The sequence below is a fragment of the Staurois parvus genome, unplaced genomic scaffold (assembly GCF_062004578.1).
Source record: "Staurois parvus isolate SC_StPar_1 unplaced genomic scaffold, SC_StPar_1.0 ptg000694l, whole genome shotgun sequence".
NCBI classification, from domain to species: Eukaryota; Metazoa; Chordata; class Amphibia; order Anura; family Ranidae; genus Staurois; species Staurois parvus.
This window is the reverse complement of record NW_028318490.1, coordinates 1,662,870-1,679,472: the sequence shown is the minus strand read 5'-3', so window position 1 is coordinate 1,679,472 and position 16,603 is coordinate 1,662,870. Positions and strand designations below refer to the sequence as shown.

Sequence of the window (16,603 nt, the reverse complement as noted above, 5' to 3'; positions counted from 1 at the left end):
TAAGGCATCATGAATTCCTAATACTTGCCACTGCATGCCCCAGGGGTCACATGCCATACGGGCCTCTGGGAAGAAGTATGGATACCTCCGGAACAGTAAAAAACCTGCCTTTGTATGTACATTTGCTGGGAGGGAAGCAGTTAAGTGTATATCCACTCCAGACAAATGATTTTGCAGCATATTACGTTTTTAAAGAGATACTGTCCATTTGCAAGTGTCTCTAAAGCCAGCACCCCACCACCAACCCACTGATCCTGCTCCAGTGCTTCCAACGACTTTCTTCTCCATCACAAACTCCACCAAAATACCTGGTGACAGAGCCTACAGGGTGGGTTTATAATGTTCTTTCATTGTTAAAGCACAGCTCAAAAAAATAAATAAATCTATAAACCAGTTAAGGACTTAAGAGCTGTTTGAAGTACATTGTATATTATTTCTGACAAATGACAAAAATGTTCTTTAGTTTTTGTAGGGCTACACCTATCAGCTTTGTCCAAGCATGGAGAATTTTCTAGTCCCACAGAGGGAGCATGATAAAGAGTTCAGTAAGGGAATCATGTTGTGGCTAGAAATGGAAGCCCATTTAAATATTTCTGCTATGGTCCATGTATTAATAGTTTTGTATTTGTAAAGGTTATAGATGTGGACTTGTTCCTAACAAAGACAAAAGTAGTCACAAAATTAAGATAATGAGATTAATAGGAAAAAAAAACCCACAAAAACAAGAGTGATATTCTCTCTAGTTTAAATACAACTTCAGATGGAGATCAGATATTAGCAAAACACAAGTACTTTTATTAATTAACTATTCACAGAGATAAAAAAAACACTACTACGTATCCAGAATGCGTATGCTAGTATGATCACACAAATTGGTCACACCAACAGTCTACCGACACAGACCAGAAAATTTAGGATACAATTCTAATCCAACATCCTCTGAAGCCATAAGTAGGCAGAGTCAATGTGCAAGTTGGAAATCTCCACCACATGTGCCACTGAAAACGACATTTATAAAGATGTCTTAAATCCATGATAGAAGAGACTTCCACTGATGGTCAAATATGTAGACAAAAAAAACCCTGAACCCCCTAATTGTACAAAAAAAAAAAATCATTGGCATTGTGCTGAAATGTATCACTCCACATGCCATTAGGACAACTATATTATAGCACCATTTCCACGCAAGGCCCATTTATTGTTCAATACTGTTCTGTTAGATACAGACAATTCTGTACACAGGTCTTATTACCAAGCCAATACTCCCATAAATAAACCCACCCAATTAACACACTGTATATAAACAGAACATTCATTAGATCCCTCAGGAGAAAGCTGGCTCTGCATGATTGCCCAATAAAGCAGGTGGTGCTCGTGGGCTCTGGCGGGGAGCTGGCCGGACAAGAAGTGGAGGACGAGCTTGGAGAAGACGTCCAGGCTGGAGTGGAGGTGGCTGACGATGAAGTATAGGAGCAGAAGGAATTGTTGGTCTTAGCAATGGAGGTGGGAGGGACATGGTAGCAGCTGTTGGAGTTGTAGAAGCTGTTGAAGTAGTTGTCACTGTCTGAGAGGAGGCAGAAACAGATGTGATTTGTACCTGTGAAAGGAGAAGAGGATGAAAATTTAGCATGTTTCCATTGTCACATTAGGCAATTTTTATGTCAAAATAAAAGTGCAAATAAAAAAAATTAGACATGAAATTAGGCAATTTGTCAAAATTAAAAGTGAAAACAAAAACAAAAAAAATAATGGGACAACATGAACCTTTGCTTTAGAGCAAGGTTTCTTAACCAGGGTTCCTCCAGAGGTTGCTGCAGGTTCCTTGAGCAATGAGCAATTTCTGCCTCTCAGATAAGTTCCCACTAACACCAATGATCGTTTTTAGCTTTCTGTAAAGGGGGACTCTTCGCACTGACCACAAATGTAAGGACCATTCTTCCCAATGAAGAACACAAATGCAAACCAGTTTTTTGGTCAAATATAAAAGATGAAGTTGTGCTGAATAAATAGAGAACTAATGCATCAAGCCTTAAAGCTGTGTGGTCCCATGAAACAGCAATTACTTTAGTACCCTAAATTTTCCATAGTCAATTCACAGTTCACTCTAAAGTCACGGTTCACTAAGGCCCTAGAATTATTACGCTCACTCTCACTGTGCTATACGTTATATACTGTCAGACATGCCAAAGTTTTTGCACATAGGCACCCCTGACGTGTGCGTTTATGTTTATATGTGGAGCTCAAAAATTTTTTAGTGAGAGTTTGATTGTAACTTTTTGCTGCATAGAGAAGGTTTTTTCCTAAACAGTGAGCATAGGAAACAATGCGACTGATGAAAAAAGAGGTAGCTCTTGGTGTTCATCCCAACTGGCCTACTCACTGGGGTTGATTTACTAAAGGCAAATAGACTGTACACTTTGCAGGTGCTATTGCTCCAGAGATTAGTAAATGGGGGAAAAACCAAAACAAAAAAAAAAAACAAAAAAACAAAAACACCACAGCATTTTTGCTTGCACACAAATTAATAATTATTATTATTATTATACAGTATTTATAAAGCACCAATAGTTCGCTCAGCGCTGTACATTACAAAGGGGGACAGAACATGTGACAGAACAATACCAATACAATGCAAAACATGAGGGGATTGAGGGCCCTGCTCTTTCGAGCTTACAATCTAGGAGGGAGGGGATAGTGGTACAGGAGGAGATAGCTGTGGGGGATGGAGTGGTAGGAAGGGTGGAGGAGGTCGGTCAAGTTAGCAGGGGGGTAGGGTAGGCTTCCCTGAAGAGATGGGTTTTCAGGGTGCGCCTAAAGGAGAGGAGAGTAGGTGATAATCTGATGGGTTGGGGCAGGGAGTTCCAGAGGATGGGTGACACCCTGGAGAAGTCCTGGAGGCGGGCATGGGAGGAGGAGACCAGGGAACTAGAGAGAAGGAGGTCTTGTGAGGAGCGGAGTGTGCGTGCTGGGCGGTACTTGGATATTAGGTCAGTGATGTAGTTCGGGGCAGTATGGTGGACGGCTTTGTACGTCAGTGTTAGGATTTTGAATTTGATCCGTTGCGCAATCGGAAGCCAGTGCAGGGATTGGCAGAGGGGGGTGGCGGAAACGGAGCGGTTGGAAAGGTGAATGAGTCTGGCAGCCGTATTCAGGATCGACTGAAGCGGGGATAGCCAGCGGCGAGGCAGGCCAGTGAGGAGGGAGTTTCAGTAGTCGAGTCGTGATACGATAATGGAAGTCAGCAGACCCTCCCCTCATTTACCAAGCTCTGAAGCATATGCAGTTGCAGAATGCAAAGTCTATTTACCTTTGCTAAATCAGCCCCACTGGGTGAGTCTGTAAGGACAGGCAACTGCTGTGGACATTCTGCCGCCTCTGGACCTGGACAGCACTATGCAGCTAACATTTACCATAACTGGAGTCTGTTATACACAACACGCAGATTCAAGTGCCTGAACGTCACTTCCAGGCTATCCCTCAACGTACAGTTCAGATAACTGCGGAATGGAGGGGAAAGGTCCAGTAGCGGCGTAAAGAGAAAAGTATGTTTTCTTTTTTTTAAATAAATTCCTTATTTTGTTTTTGCAAAAGTACTAAAGAATAGCATAGCTTTACATCAGAAAATATGTTTACATCCAGATGGCATATATTTAAGTTTTGGGCACGAATTCACAAAAAGAACATTGGGGAACTGGAGAAAGTTAACAGAGAAGGGCAACCAAACTGATACGGAGGCATGGAGGAGATCAGCTATGAGGAAAGATTAGAGGAACTGAATTTATTCTCTCTTGAGAAGAGGAGATTAAGGGGGATATGATCAACATGTATAAATACATCAGTGGTTCATATAGTGAACTCGGTGTAGGTTATTCACCCTGAGGTCATCACAGATGACAAGGGGGCATCCTTTACATCTGGAGGAAAAAAAATGTAAATCTCCAAAACATGGAAAGGTTTCTTCACAGTAAGTCACAACAATAAAACAAAAACAGGCCACCCTGAATGACACGAATAACTGGTGTCATTATCATATCTCCGACTCACTTGTATAAGTGTGGATCCATAAACCCAAAAAGTACATACTAAACAATATGGTAGTGTGACAAGAGCACCCCTACCTGAAAAAAGTAGGTTACTAAATGATCCACGCGGAGTAATATGAATTCAAAAGAATTTCAAGAAATACTTTATTTGATCACATAGATCATAAGGAGGTTAAACATGAGCACGGTGAACATATCAAACAAGTAAAATCATGTTAAAAAGCACTTGGCGTCTTCAATTTAGGGTCATCTTAGCAAATAGAGTACCATACAAGGCAGAATTGAGTAATGGTGAGATAATTATCCTGGGTTTCCATGTGTTTCCAGCTTGTATTAGAGTAAACCATGTATTCAGCAGATGTGTTCCCAATATATGTCAGGAGCCTCCTGGTATGTAAAAGCTGGAACACAAAAATACATAGTATATGTATAGAAATATGAAAGCCAAATCACATCCAAAGCTCACCAGGCCTCCCTCTACAGTAGTCAATGGATACTTCTATTACCTTCTCAGTGGTAAGACTATCAGACCCGCTTCTCAAGTGTGGGGACTTCCTGGATAGCCACCCCAAGTGAAACAAAGTCCACAGTACCAAATGATTCTGAGGATATATATAAAAATAAATGTATAGATCACAGGCATCAGGTAACCCTGAAAACAAAAAAACACAAAATGTGGGTATATTACCATCAATAAAGATCAAGAAGACTCCCGTCGACTTGAAATAGGATCAGGTCCTTGATGCTTTTTCAAAGGTGCATGTGGGGGTGGGGAGCCAGGTAGTCACAGTACGTAGATTCCAAACACATATAATATGTATATAGCATGTAGCAGGCCGTAAGTACCTGAGTCTATATACCCAATGAAGGGTTTCCAAAAATCACTCAAATTGAGAAAGGTATTGCGGTTTCATAAGGATATGGCTATGTCACAGCATACAATGCCTGAATAGGATAGCGTATATATATGTATGTATATTGTCCTCCAAAGAGGATTTCCAAAAAATTCCCCGAGTATACAGGGTAGATTAGGCCCGTATAGCATGCCCTTTTAACACCATATATGCTCTATAAATCTAAACAGCTGTAAGCTTAAATAACTTGCCACCGGTGGAAGGTATGTTCCCCTAGGGGATTGCCGTTTGCGAACCGCTGTAATAGTAGCCTTATGGTAGTTTTCAGAGGGTCTAGGGCCTTCCTAGCAGGGAGCTGTGACACCGCCGTTCCTTCCCGCCTCGTGGGCGCCGCGCCCAGTGAAGACGCCGAGCGTAGTGACGTCAGTACGTTGACGCGTTTCGTCCGCCAATCACCGCAGACTTCGTCAGAACTGGGAGGGGACTTCAATCCTTCGCCTTATATGGTGCACTAATTGCATACCAAAGAGTCTCCACCTCGCCATCTTGTGTTGAAAGAGTATCACTACATTGGAAATATCCAAAGTGAATTAAAACACATATATTAAATTTAAAATGATTGCTGGATATAGAGAGGAGGAACCTTATTGCTATAAATCAGATCATCTTCAAAGAAGATAATAAAAAAGAGATTATTATTAACATAATTATTGTTCGACCAGGGAGACATCAAGACTAGGTTCAGCCACCAAAATTTCAGTATCAATCCAGTTATTGTAAGAATTTACTACATAGTGAGAATAGGAAGAATCACAGAGTTGAATTCATACTTTGTCCAGATAGATCCATATTTTATTCATATATATGGTACCCCAATACAGGTTATAACTCAAGGTATGTAATAGGTTCCAGGGAATTCAATTAAAAAAAAACCCAAAATTGAGTTCTGTATTTAGTCCATATGGGACAAGTGCACCCAGGGTATAAATCCAGAATTTTTCTTTTTGTAGGAGGACTTTATCAAAGTCCCCCCGACGAGCTGAAATATTCAGCAGGAAAATCCCTTTTACTTTTAAACCTTCTGTTTTGCCCCCATGTACTTCTTTAAAGTGTTGTGCCAGTGGGTTCTCTTTTTCTCCCTTTCTTACATTCCTATTTTCATTTCTGATATCTCTCAGATGTTCACCAATCCTAGTCCTGAGGTTTCTTTTTGTTTTTCCTATATACATCTTCTTGCATGGACATTCTATCATGTATATTATTTTACTGCTAGAGCAATTAATAAAGCTTCGTATTTGGAATATCTTAGATTTATCATTGTTAAAGAACTGATTGGACATATGTACAAATGGACAAATCTGGCAATGGCCACATGGGAACATACCACATAGGCCGGTCCTCCTAGTTAACCAATTTCTTTGTGGTGCCTTCTGAAATTCTGATTGTACTAATATATCATTTAGATTCCGAGCTCGTTTTGCTACCATTTGGGGGCTCTCCCCTACCACTCTCGCTATCTGCGGATTTTGAGTTAGTAAGTACCAATGGGAGTCCAGGGCCTTCTTAACTTCACCCCATTGTTGTCCAAATTTAGTTATGAATCTTACCGGTTGATTTACCGGGTTCGCACCTGCCTTTGGTTTTGATTTATTTATAAGTTCCTCTCTTGTTTTACCGAGGGCTCTTCTTTTTGCTCTTCTTAGGGTTCTATGTGAGTAGCCTCTTTCTCTAAACCTCTTATAGAGCTGAATGGATTCATTTCTATACTCCACTTCTTCTGTACAGTTTCTTTTTATTCTCTGAAACTGACCAATGGGTATTCCCTGTTTTAAACTCCTTGGATGATAGCTATTAGCATGTAGAAGAGTATTAGCCGCTGTTTCCTTTCTAAACGTTTTAGTGACTAATTTATTTCCGTAGATAGAGATTGATAAATCCAAAAATGTTATTACCTCTCTATCTACTGTATAAGTAAGTTTGATATTCCTATCATTCTCATTTAAAAATTCCATGAACTTTTTAAGCTCATCTATACCTCCATCCCAGATCATCAAGACATCATCAATGTATCGCAACCATTTTATTGCGTATTGCTTATAGGGAGTGGAGGGATATACCAACTCCTCTTCCCATAAGCCTAGATGTAAACATGCAAATGCCGGGGCCCAAGGTGCTCCCATGGAGGTACCACATATTTGCTGATAGAAGGAACCCAGAAACTGAAAACAGTTATGGGTCAGCATAAACTCCAACAGATCCAATATAAATTCATTTTGAGCCTCCATTTCAGGAAAATATGTCTCCAAAAAGTGGGCCACAGCTTTCCGTCCCCAGATGTGTGGGATGGAGGTATATAATGATTCCACATCAATACCCACCAGGAGTGCACCTTTAGGTACTTTTACATTTAAAATCTTTTTCAGTACATCTCCCGTATCCCTTACATAGGATCTGAGTTCCAAGACCAGATCCTTGATTAGATCGTCTACAAATTTACCTATTGGTTCCAAAGGGCCACCAATAGCAGATACTATAGGGCGTCCCGGTGGTTGAGAGGGATTTTTATGTATTTTTAGGATTATATAAAAGGTGGGGATGTTATATGCATCAACTGTCAACATGTCACATTCCCGTTTGGTTAATAAGTTTGCTTCACGTGCCAGTTCCACTTTTCTATTTAGAGCAACCACGAGTTTTGGGAACGGATTATTATGTAGTTTACGATATGTATCCGGACTCTTCAGCTGTCGAAGTACCTCCTTTTCATATTCCACACTCTCCAGTAATACTACATTCCCCCCTTTGTCACTTTTTTTAATCACAATGTTTTTAGCATTCTTAAGTTCCCTAAGGGCTATTCTTTCACCCCTAGTGAGATTATCAACGTTCCTCATTGTCCAGTCTATTTTTCCAAGATCATCATGTACTAGATCTAAAAAAGTACTTAACCATTTATTTTCCCTAATATTAGGCATTCTTCTAGATGGAGTTTTAAGTCTAGTGTGTCTTTTCCACTTATTAGAAACATCCACCTCCCCAATCTCACTGTTTATAGGAGTCTCCTCAAGAAGACTAATGAGATCACTTAATGCCTGTTGTTCCCTCTCTGAATTAAGGTCACAGGGATTTTGTTCTTCTCTAGATAGATATGGGATTCTTAAAAGGATCTTTCTCAGAAATAGATTTAGATCTTTATAGACCTCAAACAGGTCCATTTTATCCGTAGGAGAAAAGGTTAAGCCTTTCCGTAATAGATCATAATGTCTTTTTTTCAATGCAAAGTTGGAAAGATTTATTACCTTAAGGTCATTAGTTCCCTCCTCTAGGTTGGTCTTTACCTCTTGTGGCTTCTGGTTCGATTTTGATTGGGTGGTTTTAGGGCAGCTATGGTGCTTCTTTCTTCCTTTGTCCCATTTATTTGTTTGTTTGTTTGTTTTAGTATCCCCTGGTTCTCGCCAGCTGTTTTTTCCTCTAAAAAACTGACAGATCTCTTATTACTTTCATCATCGTCTTCACTCATTGACGAGTATTCCCTATTATTCATAGAAAAATGTTTTTAGCTGCCCTAAAACCACCCAATCAAAATCGAACCAGAAGCCACAAGAGGTAAAGACCAACCTAGAGGAGGGAACTAATGACCTTAAGGTAATAAATCTTTCCAACTTTGCATTGAAAAAAAGACATTATGATCTATTACGGAAAGGCTTAACCTTTTCTCCTACGGATAAAATGGACCTGTTTGAGGTCTATAAAGATCTAAATCTATTTCTGAGAAAGATCCTTTTAAGAATCCCATATCTATCTAGAGAAGAACAAAATCCCTGTGACCTTAATTCAGAGAGGGAACAACAGGCATTAAGTGATCTCATTAGTCTTCTTGAGGAGACTCCTATAAACAGTGAGATTGGGGAGGTGGATGTTTCTAATAAGTGGAAAAGACACACTAGACTTAAAACTCCATCTAGAAGAATGCCTAATATTAGGGAAAATAAATGGTTAAGTACTTTTTTAGATCTAGTACATGATGATCTTGGAAAAATAGACTGGACAATGAGGAACGTTGATAATCTCACTAGGGGTGAAAGAATAGCCCTTAGGGAACTTAAGAATGCTAAAAACATTGTGATTAAAAAAAGTGACAAAAAGGGGGGAATGTAGTATTACTGGAGAGTGTGGAATATGAAAAGGAGGTACTTCGACAGCTGAAGAGTCCGGATACATATCGTAAACTACATAATAATCCGTTCCCAAAACTCGTGGTTGCTCTAAATAGAAAAGTGGAACTGGCACGTGAAGCAAACTTATTAACCAAACGGGAATGTGACATGTTGACAGTTGATGCATATAACATCCCCACCTTTTATATAATCCTAAAAATACATAAAAATCCCTCTCAACCACCGGGACGCCCTATAGTATCTGCTATTGGTGGCCCTTTGGAACCAATAGGTAAATTTGTAGACGATCTAATCAAGGATCTGGTCTTGGAACTCAGATCCTATGTAAGGGATACGGGAGATGTACTGAAAAAGATTTTAAATGTAAAAGTACCTAAAGGTGCACTCCTGGTGGGTATTGATGTGGAATCATTATATACCTCCATCCCACACATCTGGGGACGGAAAGCTGTGGCCCACTTTTTGGAGACATATTTTCCTGAAATGGAGGCTCAAAATGAATTTATATTGGATCTGTTGGAGCTTATGCTGACCCATAACTGTTTTCAGTTTCTGGGTTCCTTCTATCAGCAAATATGTTGTACCTCCATGGGAGCACCTTGGGCCCTGGCATTTGCATGTTTACATCTAGGCTTATGGGAAGAGGAGTTGGTATATCCCTCCACTCCCTATAAGCAATACGCAATAAAATGGTTGCGATACATTGATGATGTCTTGATGATCTGGGATGGAGGTATAGATGAGCTTAAAAAGTTCATGGAATTTTTAAATGAGAATGATAGGAATATCAAACTTACTTATACAGTAGATAGAGAGGTAATAACATTTTTGGATTTATCAATCTCTATCTACGGAAATAAATTAGTCACTAAAACGTTTAGAAAGGAAACAGCGGCTAATACTCTTCTACATGCTAATAGCTATCATCCAAGGAGTTTAAAACAGGGAATACCCATTGGTCAGTTTCAGAGAATAAAAAGAAACTGTACAGAAGAAGTGGAGTATAGAAATGAATCCATTCAGCTCTATAAGAGGTTTAGAGAAAGAGGCTACTCACATAGAACCCTAAGAAGAGCATAAAGAAGAGCCCTCGGTAAAACAAGAGAGGAACTTATAAATAAATCAAAACCAAAGGCAGGTGCGAACCCGGTAAATCAACCGGTAAGATTCATAACTAAATTTGGACAACAATGGGGTGAAGTTAAGAAGGCCCTGGACTCCCATTGGTACTTACTAACTCAAAATCCGCAGATAGCGAGAGTGGTAGGGGAGAGCCCCCAAATGGTAGCAAAACGAGCTCGGAATCTAAATGATATATTAGTACAATCAGAATTTCAGAAGGCACCACAAAGAAATTGGTTAACTAGGAGGACCGGCCTATGTGGTATGTTCCCATGTGGCCATTGCCAGATTTGTCCATTTGTACATAAGTCCAATCAGTTCTTTAACAATGATAAATCTAAGATATTCCAAATACGAAGCTTTATTAATTGCTCTAGCAGTAAAATAATATACATGATAGAATGTCCATGCAAGAAGATGTATATAGGAAAACAAAAAGAAACCTCAGGACTAGGATTGGTGAACATCTGAGAGATATCAGAAATGAAAATAGGAATGTAAGAAAGGGAGAAAAAGAGAACCCACTGGCACAACACTTTAAAGAAGTACATGGGGGCAAAACAGAAGGTTTAAAAGTAAAAGGGATTTTCCTGCTGAATATTTCAGCTCGTCGGGGGGACTTTGATAAAGTCCTCCTACAAAAAGAAAAATTCTGGATTTATACCCTGGGTGCACTTGTCCCATATGGACTAAATACAGAACTCAATTTTGGGTTTTTTTTTAATTGAATTCCCTGGAACCTATTACATACCTTGAGTTATAACCTGTATTGGGGTACCATATATATGAATAAAATATGGATCTATCTGGACAAAGTATGAATTCAACTCTGTGATTCTTCCTATTCTCACTATGTAGTAAATTCTTACAATAACTGGATTGATACTGAAATTTTGGTGGCTGAACCTAGTCTTGATGTCTCCCTGGTCGAACAATAATTATGTTAATAATAATCTCTTTTTTATTATCTTCTTTGAAGATGATCTGATTTATAGCAATAAGGTTCCTCCTCTCTATATCCAGCAATCATTTTAAATTTAATATATGTGTTTTAATTCACTTTGGATATTTCCAATGTAGTGATACTCTTTCAACACAAGATGGCGAGGTGGAGACTCTTTGGTATGCAATTAGTGCACCATATAAGGGAAGGATTGAAGTCCCCTCCCAGTTCTGACGAAGTCTGCGGTGATTGGCGGACGAAACGCGTCAACGTACTGACGTCACTACGCTCGGCGTCTTCACTGGGCGCGGCGCCCACGAGGCGGGAAGGAACGGCGGTGTCACAGCTCCCTACTAGGAAGGCCCTAGACCCTCTGAAAACTACCATAAGGCTACTATTACAGCGGTTCGCAAACGGCAATCCCCTAGGGGAACATACCTTCCACCGGTGGCAAGTTATTTAAGCTTACAGCTGTTTAGATTTATAGAGCATATATGGTGTTAAAAGGGCATGCTATACGGGCCTAATCTACCCTGTATACTCGGGGAATTTTTTGGAAATCCTCTTTGGAGGACAATATACATACATATATATACGCTATCCTATTCAGGCATTGTATGCTGTGACATAGCCATATCCTTATGAAACCGCAATACCTTTCTCAATTTGAGTGATTTTTGGAAACCCTTCATTGGGTATATAGACTCAGGTACTTACGGCCTGCTACATGCTATATACATATTATATGTGTTTGGAATCTACGTACTGTGACTACCTGGCTCCCCACCCCCACATGCACCTTTGAAAAAGCATCAAGGACCTGATCCTATTTCAAGTCGACGGGAGTCTTCTTGATCTTTATTGATGGTAATATACCCACATTTTGTGTTTTTTTGTTTTCAGGGTTACCTGATGCCTGTGATCTATACATTTATTTTTATATATATCCTCAGAATCATTTGGTACTGTGGACTTTGTTTCACTTGGGGTGGCTATCCAGGAAGTCCCCACACTTGAGAAGCGGGTCTGATAGTCTCACCACTGAGAAGGTAATAGAAGTATCCATTGACTACTGTAGAGGGAGGCCTGGTGAGCTTTGGATGTGATTTGGCTTTCATATTTCTATACATATACTATGTATTTTTGTGTTCCAGCTTTTACATACCAGGAGGCTCCTGACATATATTGGGAACACATCTGCTGAATACATGGTTTACTCTAATACAAGCTGGAAACACATGGAAACCCAGGATAATTATCTCACCATTACTCAATTCTGCCTTGTATGGTACTCTATTTGCTAAGATGACCCTAAATTGAAGACGCCAAGTGCTTTTTAACATGATTTTACTTGTTTGATATGTTCACCGTGCTCATGTTTAACCTCCTTATGATCTATGTGATCAAATAAAGTATTTCTTGAAATTCTTTTGAATTCATATTACTCCGCGTGGATCATTTAGTAACCTACTTTTTTCAGGTAGGGGTGCTCTTGTCACACTACCATATTGTTTAGTAAGTTCTTCACAGTAAGAGCTGTGAAAATGTGGAATAGACTCCCTAAAGAGTTGGTTCTGGCCAGCTCAGTGGATTGCTTTAAAAAAAAGCCTGGATTCTTTCTTGGATACACAGAATATAACTGGATACTAACATTTATAGGTAAAGATAATCCAGGGAATATCCGATTGCCTCTCGGGGGATCAGGAAGGAATTTTTTTCCCAGCAGAAGTAAATTGGATTGTGCTTTGCTGGGTTTTTTTTGCCTTCCTCTGGATCAACTGTTGGTATAGGATCATAACTTTTTTTTTTTTTAATGGTTGAACTGGATGGGCTTTTGTCTTTTTTTCAGCCAGACTAACTATATAACTAAGTTAAAGTGACAGAAATTGATACAGCATGCAGAAGTCGTTAAGCAGTAATTATTGACAATCAAAGTTATAAAACCAGGAGAGTTCTGCCGAGGACACTGGAATCTGAGAATGTAGCAAATTGCTGTCCTGTAATGTGCAAAAGTATCTCTTGAGCTGGCAGTACCCAATGAAGGCAAGACAAAAGATAATAAACTGCTGGTTATGGTCAATGGTAAAAATGCAAACCATCTTGTGTGTGAATGAATGCTTGAGAGAAGAACCCGGCCATAGGCCAAAGGACTTGGAATTAGACTGTAGAAAGCATAAAACCCTTGAAGGGATTCCATCAAGACAGGAGGGAAAGTGAAGGACTGGGTGAGGGGATGGCAAAATAAAATTCCACACCAATCCTATGTATGCATATATAGGTACACGTACCCATATACTGTATTTATGGTGGGGGGCACTGAGGGAAGGCATCAGCAGTGGACACAAGATTCAAGAGCAGAGAAAATTGCTTGGTTTTAATGATATATAGAGGAGTTTAGGCATCTGCAGATGCCAAGAGGTCATGATATTCTGAAAAACAGATAAAGTCATGCCAGTAAACCAGGTTTTATGGAACTGTTCTGATCTCCCATTGGCGGACACTATGGTGTTCTCCACGAGGTCAATTTAATGAATTCTTGATAAATACTTGCACATAATAGCAACATGCTGCTCTTTGACTGAAACCTTCTTTAATGTTTAAATGCCAAGACAGCATTTGTTTTGCATATAAAGTAGACAGCATACAGCTCATTCTAGCAAAAATTAATGAACACAAGGGGTAGACTGTAAGAAAATGGCATCATTATTCAGGTATGCCTAGGACGGCGTTTCCACCCAATGCTTAAAAGCCTGTCAATCGTCCTACAACAACCCAAGTAAAGGCAAATGTAAATGATTTTTGGAATTTAAAAATGTGTCCTTGGTGTACAACTTAACCCTTCTGCAGCCAAAACAAATCCTCTGCCCAAGCATACTGAAGACAAAAAGTCCCCTAGTCTGTTATTTACCTGGCCACAGCAACCAGGGTTTGACAGCTCTGATCTTGGAAGAGCTTAGGACTGCATGCATGCCTCTCTGTTAATGCCTCGTAGGAGAGATCACATTCACTGATCGCTCACCATTCACAAATCCTGATAATATTTTTGGAGGTGGGAGGCTCCAAAGACCGTCTCAGGATGGTGATCAGCAAACAAGATAAGGAAATATTAAAATTCCCACCACTATACAAATTTGTATACATGTGTTACAATTTTCGGGGCATAGGTCCCTCAAATAGGGACACATAGGCATGTATTTTACAGAACTAATGACTCACAAACTGCAGAAGGAGACAAGACGCTGCAACTTATTTCGCATTAATCAGTCCCTTTAAAGTGTGCAAACCAGTGCAAAGAAAATTCAGTGTCCATCTTTGGAGCGGCAACAGATCTGTTTCACTCTGGTCTTAGATGCTTTCAAACTGCAGGCAAGTCCCTCAAACGCTGTGACTGCATTTGTTTTCTTTTCTTTCTTTTTTTTTTTTTTTTAACTGATCCTGCTAGTAACACACCTCCTGTCCTTGGGTGACAATGCACATGCAGTCAGTTTACTGCATCTACAGTTGCAAGAAAAAGTATGTGAACCCCTTGGGATTACGTGGAGTTTTGCATGAATTGGGCATAAAATGCGCTCTGAACGTCATCTAAGTCACAACAATAGAAGAACACAGTCTGCTGAACATAATACTACACAAACATTAGATGTTGCCATGGTTTAATTGCACATAACATGTAAACATTCACAGTGCAGGGAGGAAAAAGTATGTGAGGCCCTAGCTTAATGACTTCTCCCAGAGCTAATTGGAGCCAGGAGTGAACCAACGTTGGGCTAATGCTGTAATCTCTCACCTCACATCTTCCTCACTGCTTATTTGGGAGGAAGCAGTGCTCTTACTGGTGGAATCACTGCCAGCTGCAGATGAATCCACTCCCTGCTCCGCTTCCCACTCCTGAACTACTTCATCCAAGTTAAAACGTCTACTGTAACTAATGAAAAAAGTCTTCACTTGTAAAGGTGTCTTATTTGCAAGAACGTCTGAGATGGCCTTAAAATCCTTCCCATATCTCCTGAAAGCTGAAAGGGAAAACAGCAAAGAGGTTTTAGTCTAGTACAGTATATCCATGTGTTGTATTACCACCTCCCACACATTCTGTGATCTGCAATCATCTCACCCGGTGTTAGAAGATCAGGCACCAAATGTATCTCACCTTGCACAGCCAGCAATTGCTCATCTGTAGTCCACCGTGAATTAAGCTTAACCATTTCAATACCGGGCAATTTTACACCTTCCTGCCCAGGCCATTTTTCACGTTTCAACGCTCTCACACTTTGAATGACAATTGTGTGGTCATACAACATTGTACCCAAACTAAAATTTTATCATTTTCTTCACACAACTAGAGCTTTCTTTTGGTGGTATTTAATCACCGCTGGGGTTTTTATTTTTTGCTAAATTAACAAAAAAAGATGAAAAATTTTGAAAAAAAAACACGTTTTTCTATGTTTCTGTTATAAAAATTTACAAATAAATAATTGATCTTCATAATTTAGGCCGAGATGTATTCTGCTACATGTCTTTGGTGAAAATAACCCAAATTAGGATGTATTATTTAGTTTGTAGGAAAGTTATAGAGTTCACAAACTATGGTATAGATCTGAAAATTGATCAATCCTGAAGTACTGACAGCCAATCTAATTTCTTGAGGTCCAAGAATGTCAGAATAGTACAGATATCCCCAAATGACCCCTTTTTGCAGAGTAGACAGTCCAACGTACTTCATAAGAGGAATGGCGAGTTTTTTGAAGTTGTATTTTTTTGTCATAATTTTTCAGAAAATGAAAAAATTAAAAAAATTATTTTCACTATTTTTTTTTTACATACTGTCACCAGTGCAGTACAGCATCATCATATAACTGGCATGGCGGTGAACAGGGACACTGACTGGTGACAGTATGAAAAAAAAAATATATATATTTTTTTTTTTCAATTTTTTTATTATTTTTAAGTTTTTATTACATTTTTTTTATTTTTTTTTAAGATTTTTTTTTCATATTTTACTATGACCAAAGTAGTACAATGTTACCATAGTAACATTGTACTACTTTGGGGAAGTGATCAGTATTTTTTTTTTTTTACACAATTTGCTTATAGCAAAGAATTACTTTGCTATAAGCAAGCATTTACCTGAATGAAATCGATTCATTCAGGGTTTTTTTTTTGTTTTTTTTGTGCTTAGCTGTGATTTGGTCACAGCTAATCACATGACATGTGCATGTGACCTGCTGTGACCATTCACAGCTAAGCACTAGTATACAATGGATGGCATGAATGAAGCCATCCATTGTATACAACTGTCATGTGACCTTCTGTGATTGGTCATAGCAGGTCACATGGTACCGGCAACGGGGCCGGTACTCAGATCTGTCATCGGCCGTGTCCGAGATACACGGCCAGTGACAGATCACGCCGCCGCTGCGCGGCTCTGCAACCACGCGAACTGTGCATGTGCGGGAGCACGCCAAA

At 39.5% G+C, this 16,603-nt stretch overlaps 1 protein-coding gene across 1 annotated transcript; it reads right to left on the bottom strand.

Moving 5' to 3' along the window:
* Positions 1-1,324: 1,324 nt before the first annotated feature.
* LOC149446171 (REST corepressor 2-like) lies at positions 1,325-15,342 on the bottom strand. Its single transcript, XM_089652777.1, has 4 exons — positions 15,252-15,342; positions 14,974-15,153; positions 9,495-9,553; positions 1,325-1,597 (listed from the first exon to the last, which is right to left on the bottom strand). Exons 1-4 carry the CDS (start codon positions 15,340-15,342, stop codon positions 1,325-1,327), a joined length of 603 nt encoding a protein of 200 aa, XP_089508903.1.
* Between the last annotated feature and the right edge of the window lie 1,261 nt (positions 15,343-16,603).

What these genes read in the sequence shown, in the direction of transcription:
- LOC149446171 (XM_089652777.1), bottom strand. Translation starts at nt 15,342, where the DNA reads ATGGTTAAGCTTAATTCACGGTGGACTACAGATGAGCAATTGCTGGCT. An exon ending in AGCTGGCAGTGATTCCACCA is followed by an intron (nt 9,554 to 14,973) that starts GTAAGAGCACTG and finishes CCTCCATTTCAG; the next exon opens with GAAAATATGTCTCCAAAAAG. An exon ending in CCCAGATGTGTGGGATGGAG is followed by an intron (nt 1,598 to 9,494) that starts GTATATAATGAT and finishes CTCCTTTCACAG; the next exon opens with GTACAAATCACATCTGTTTC.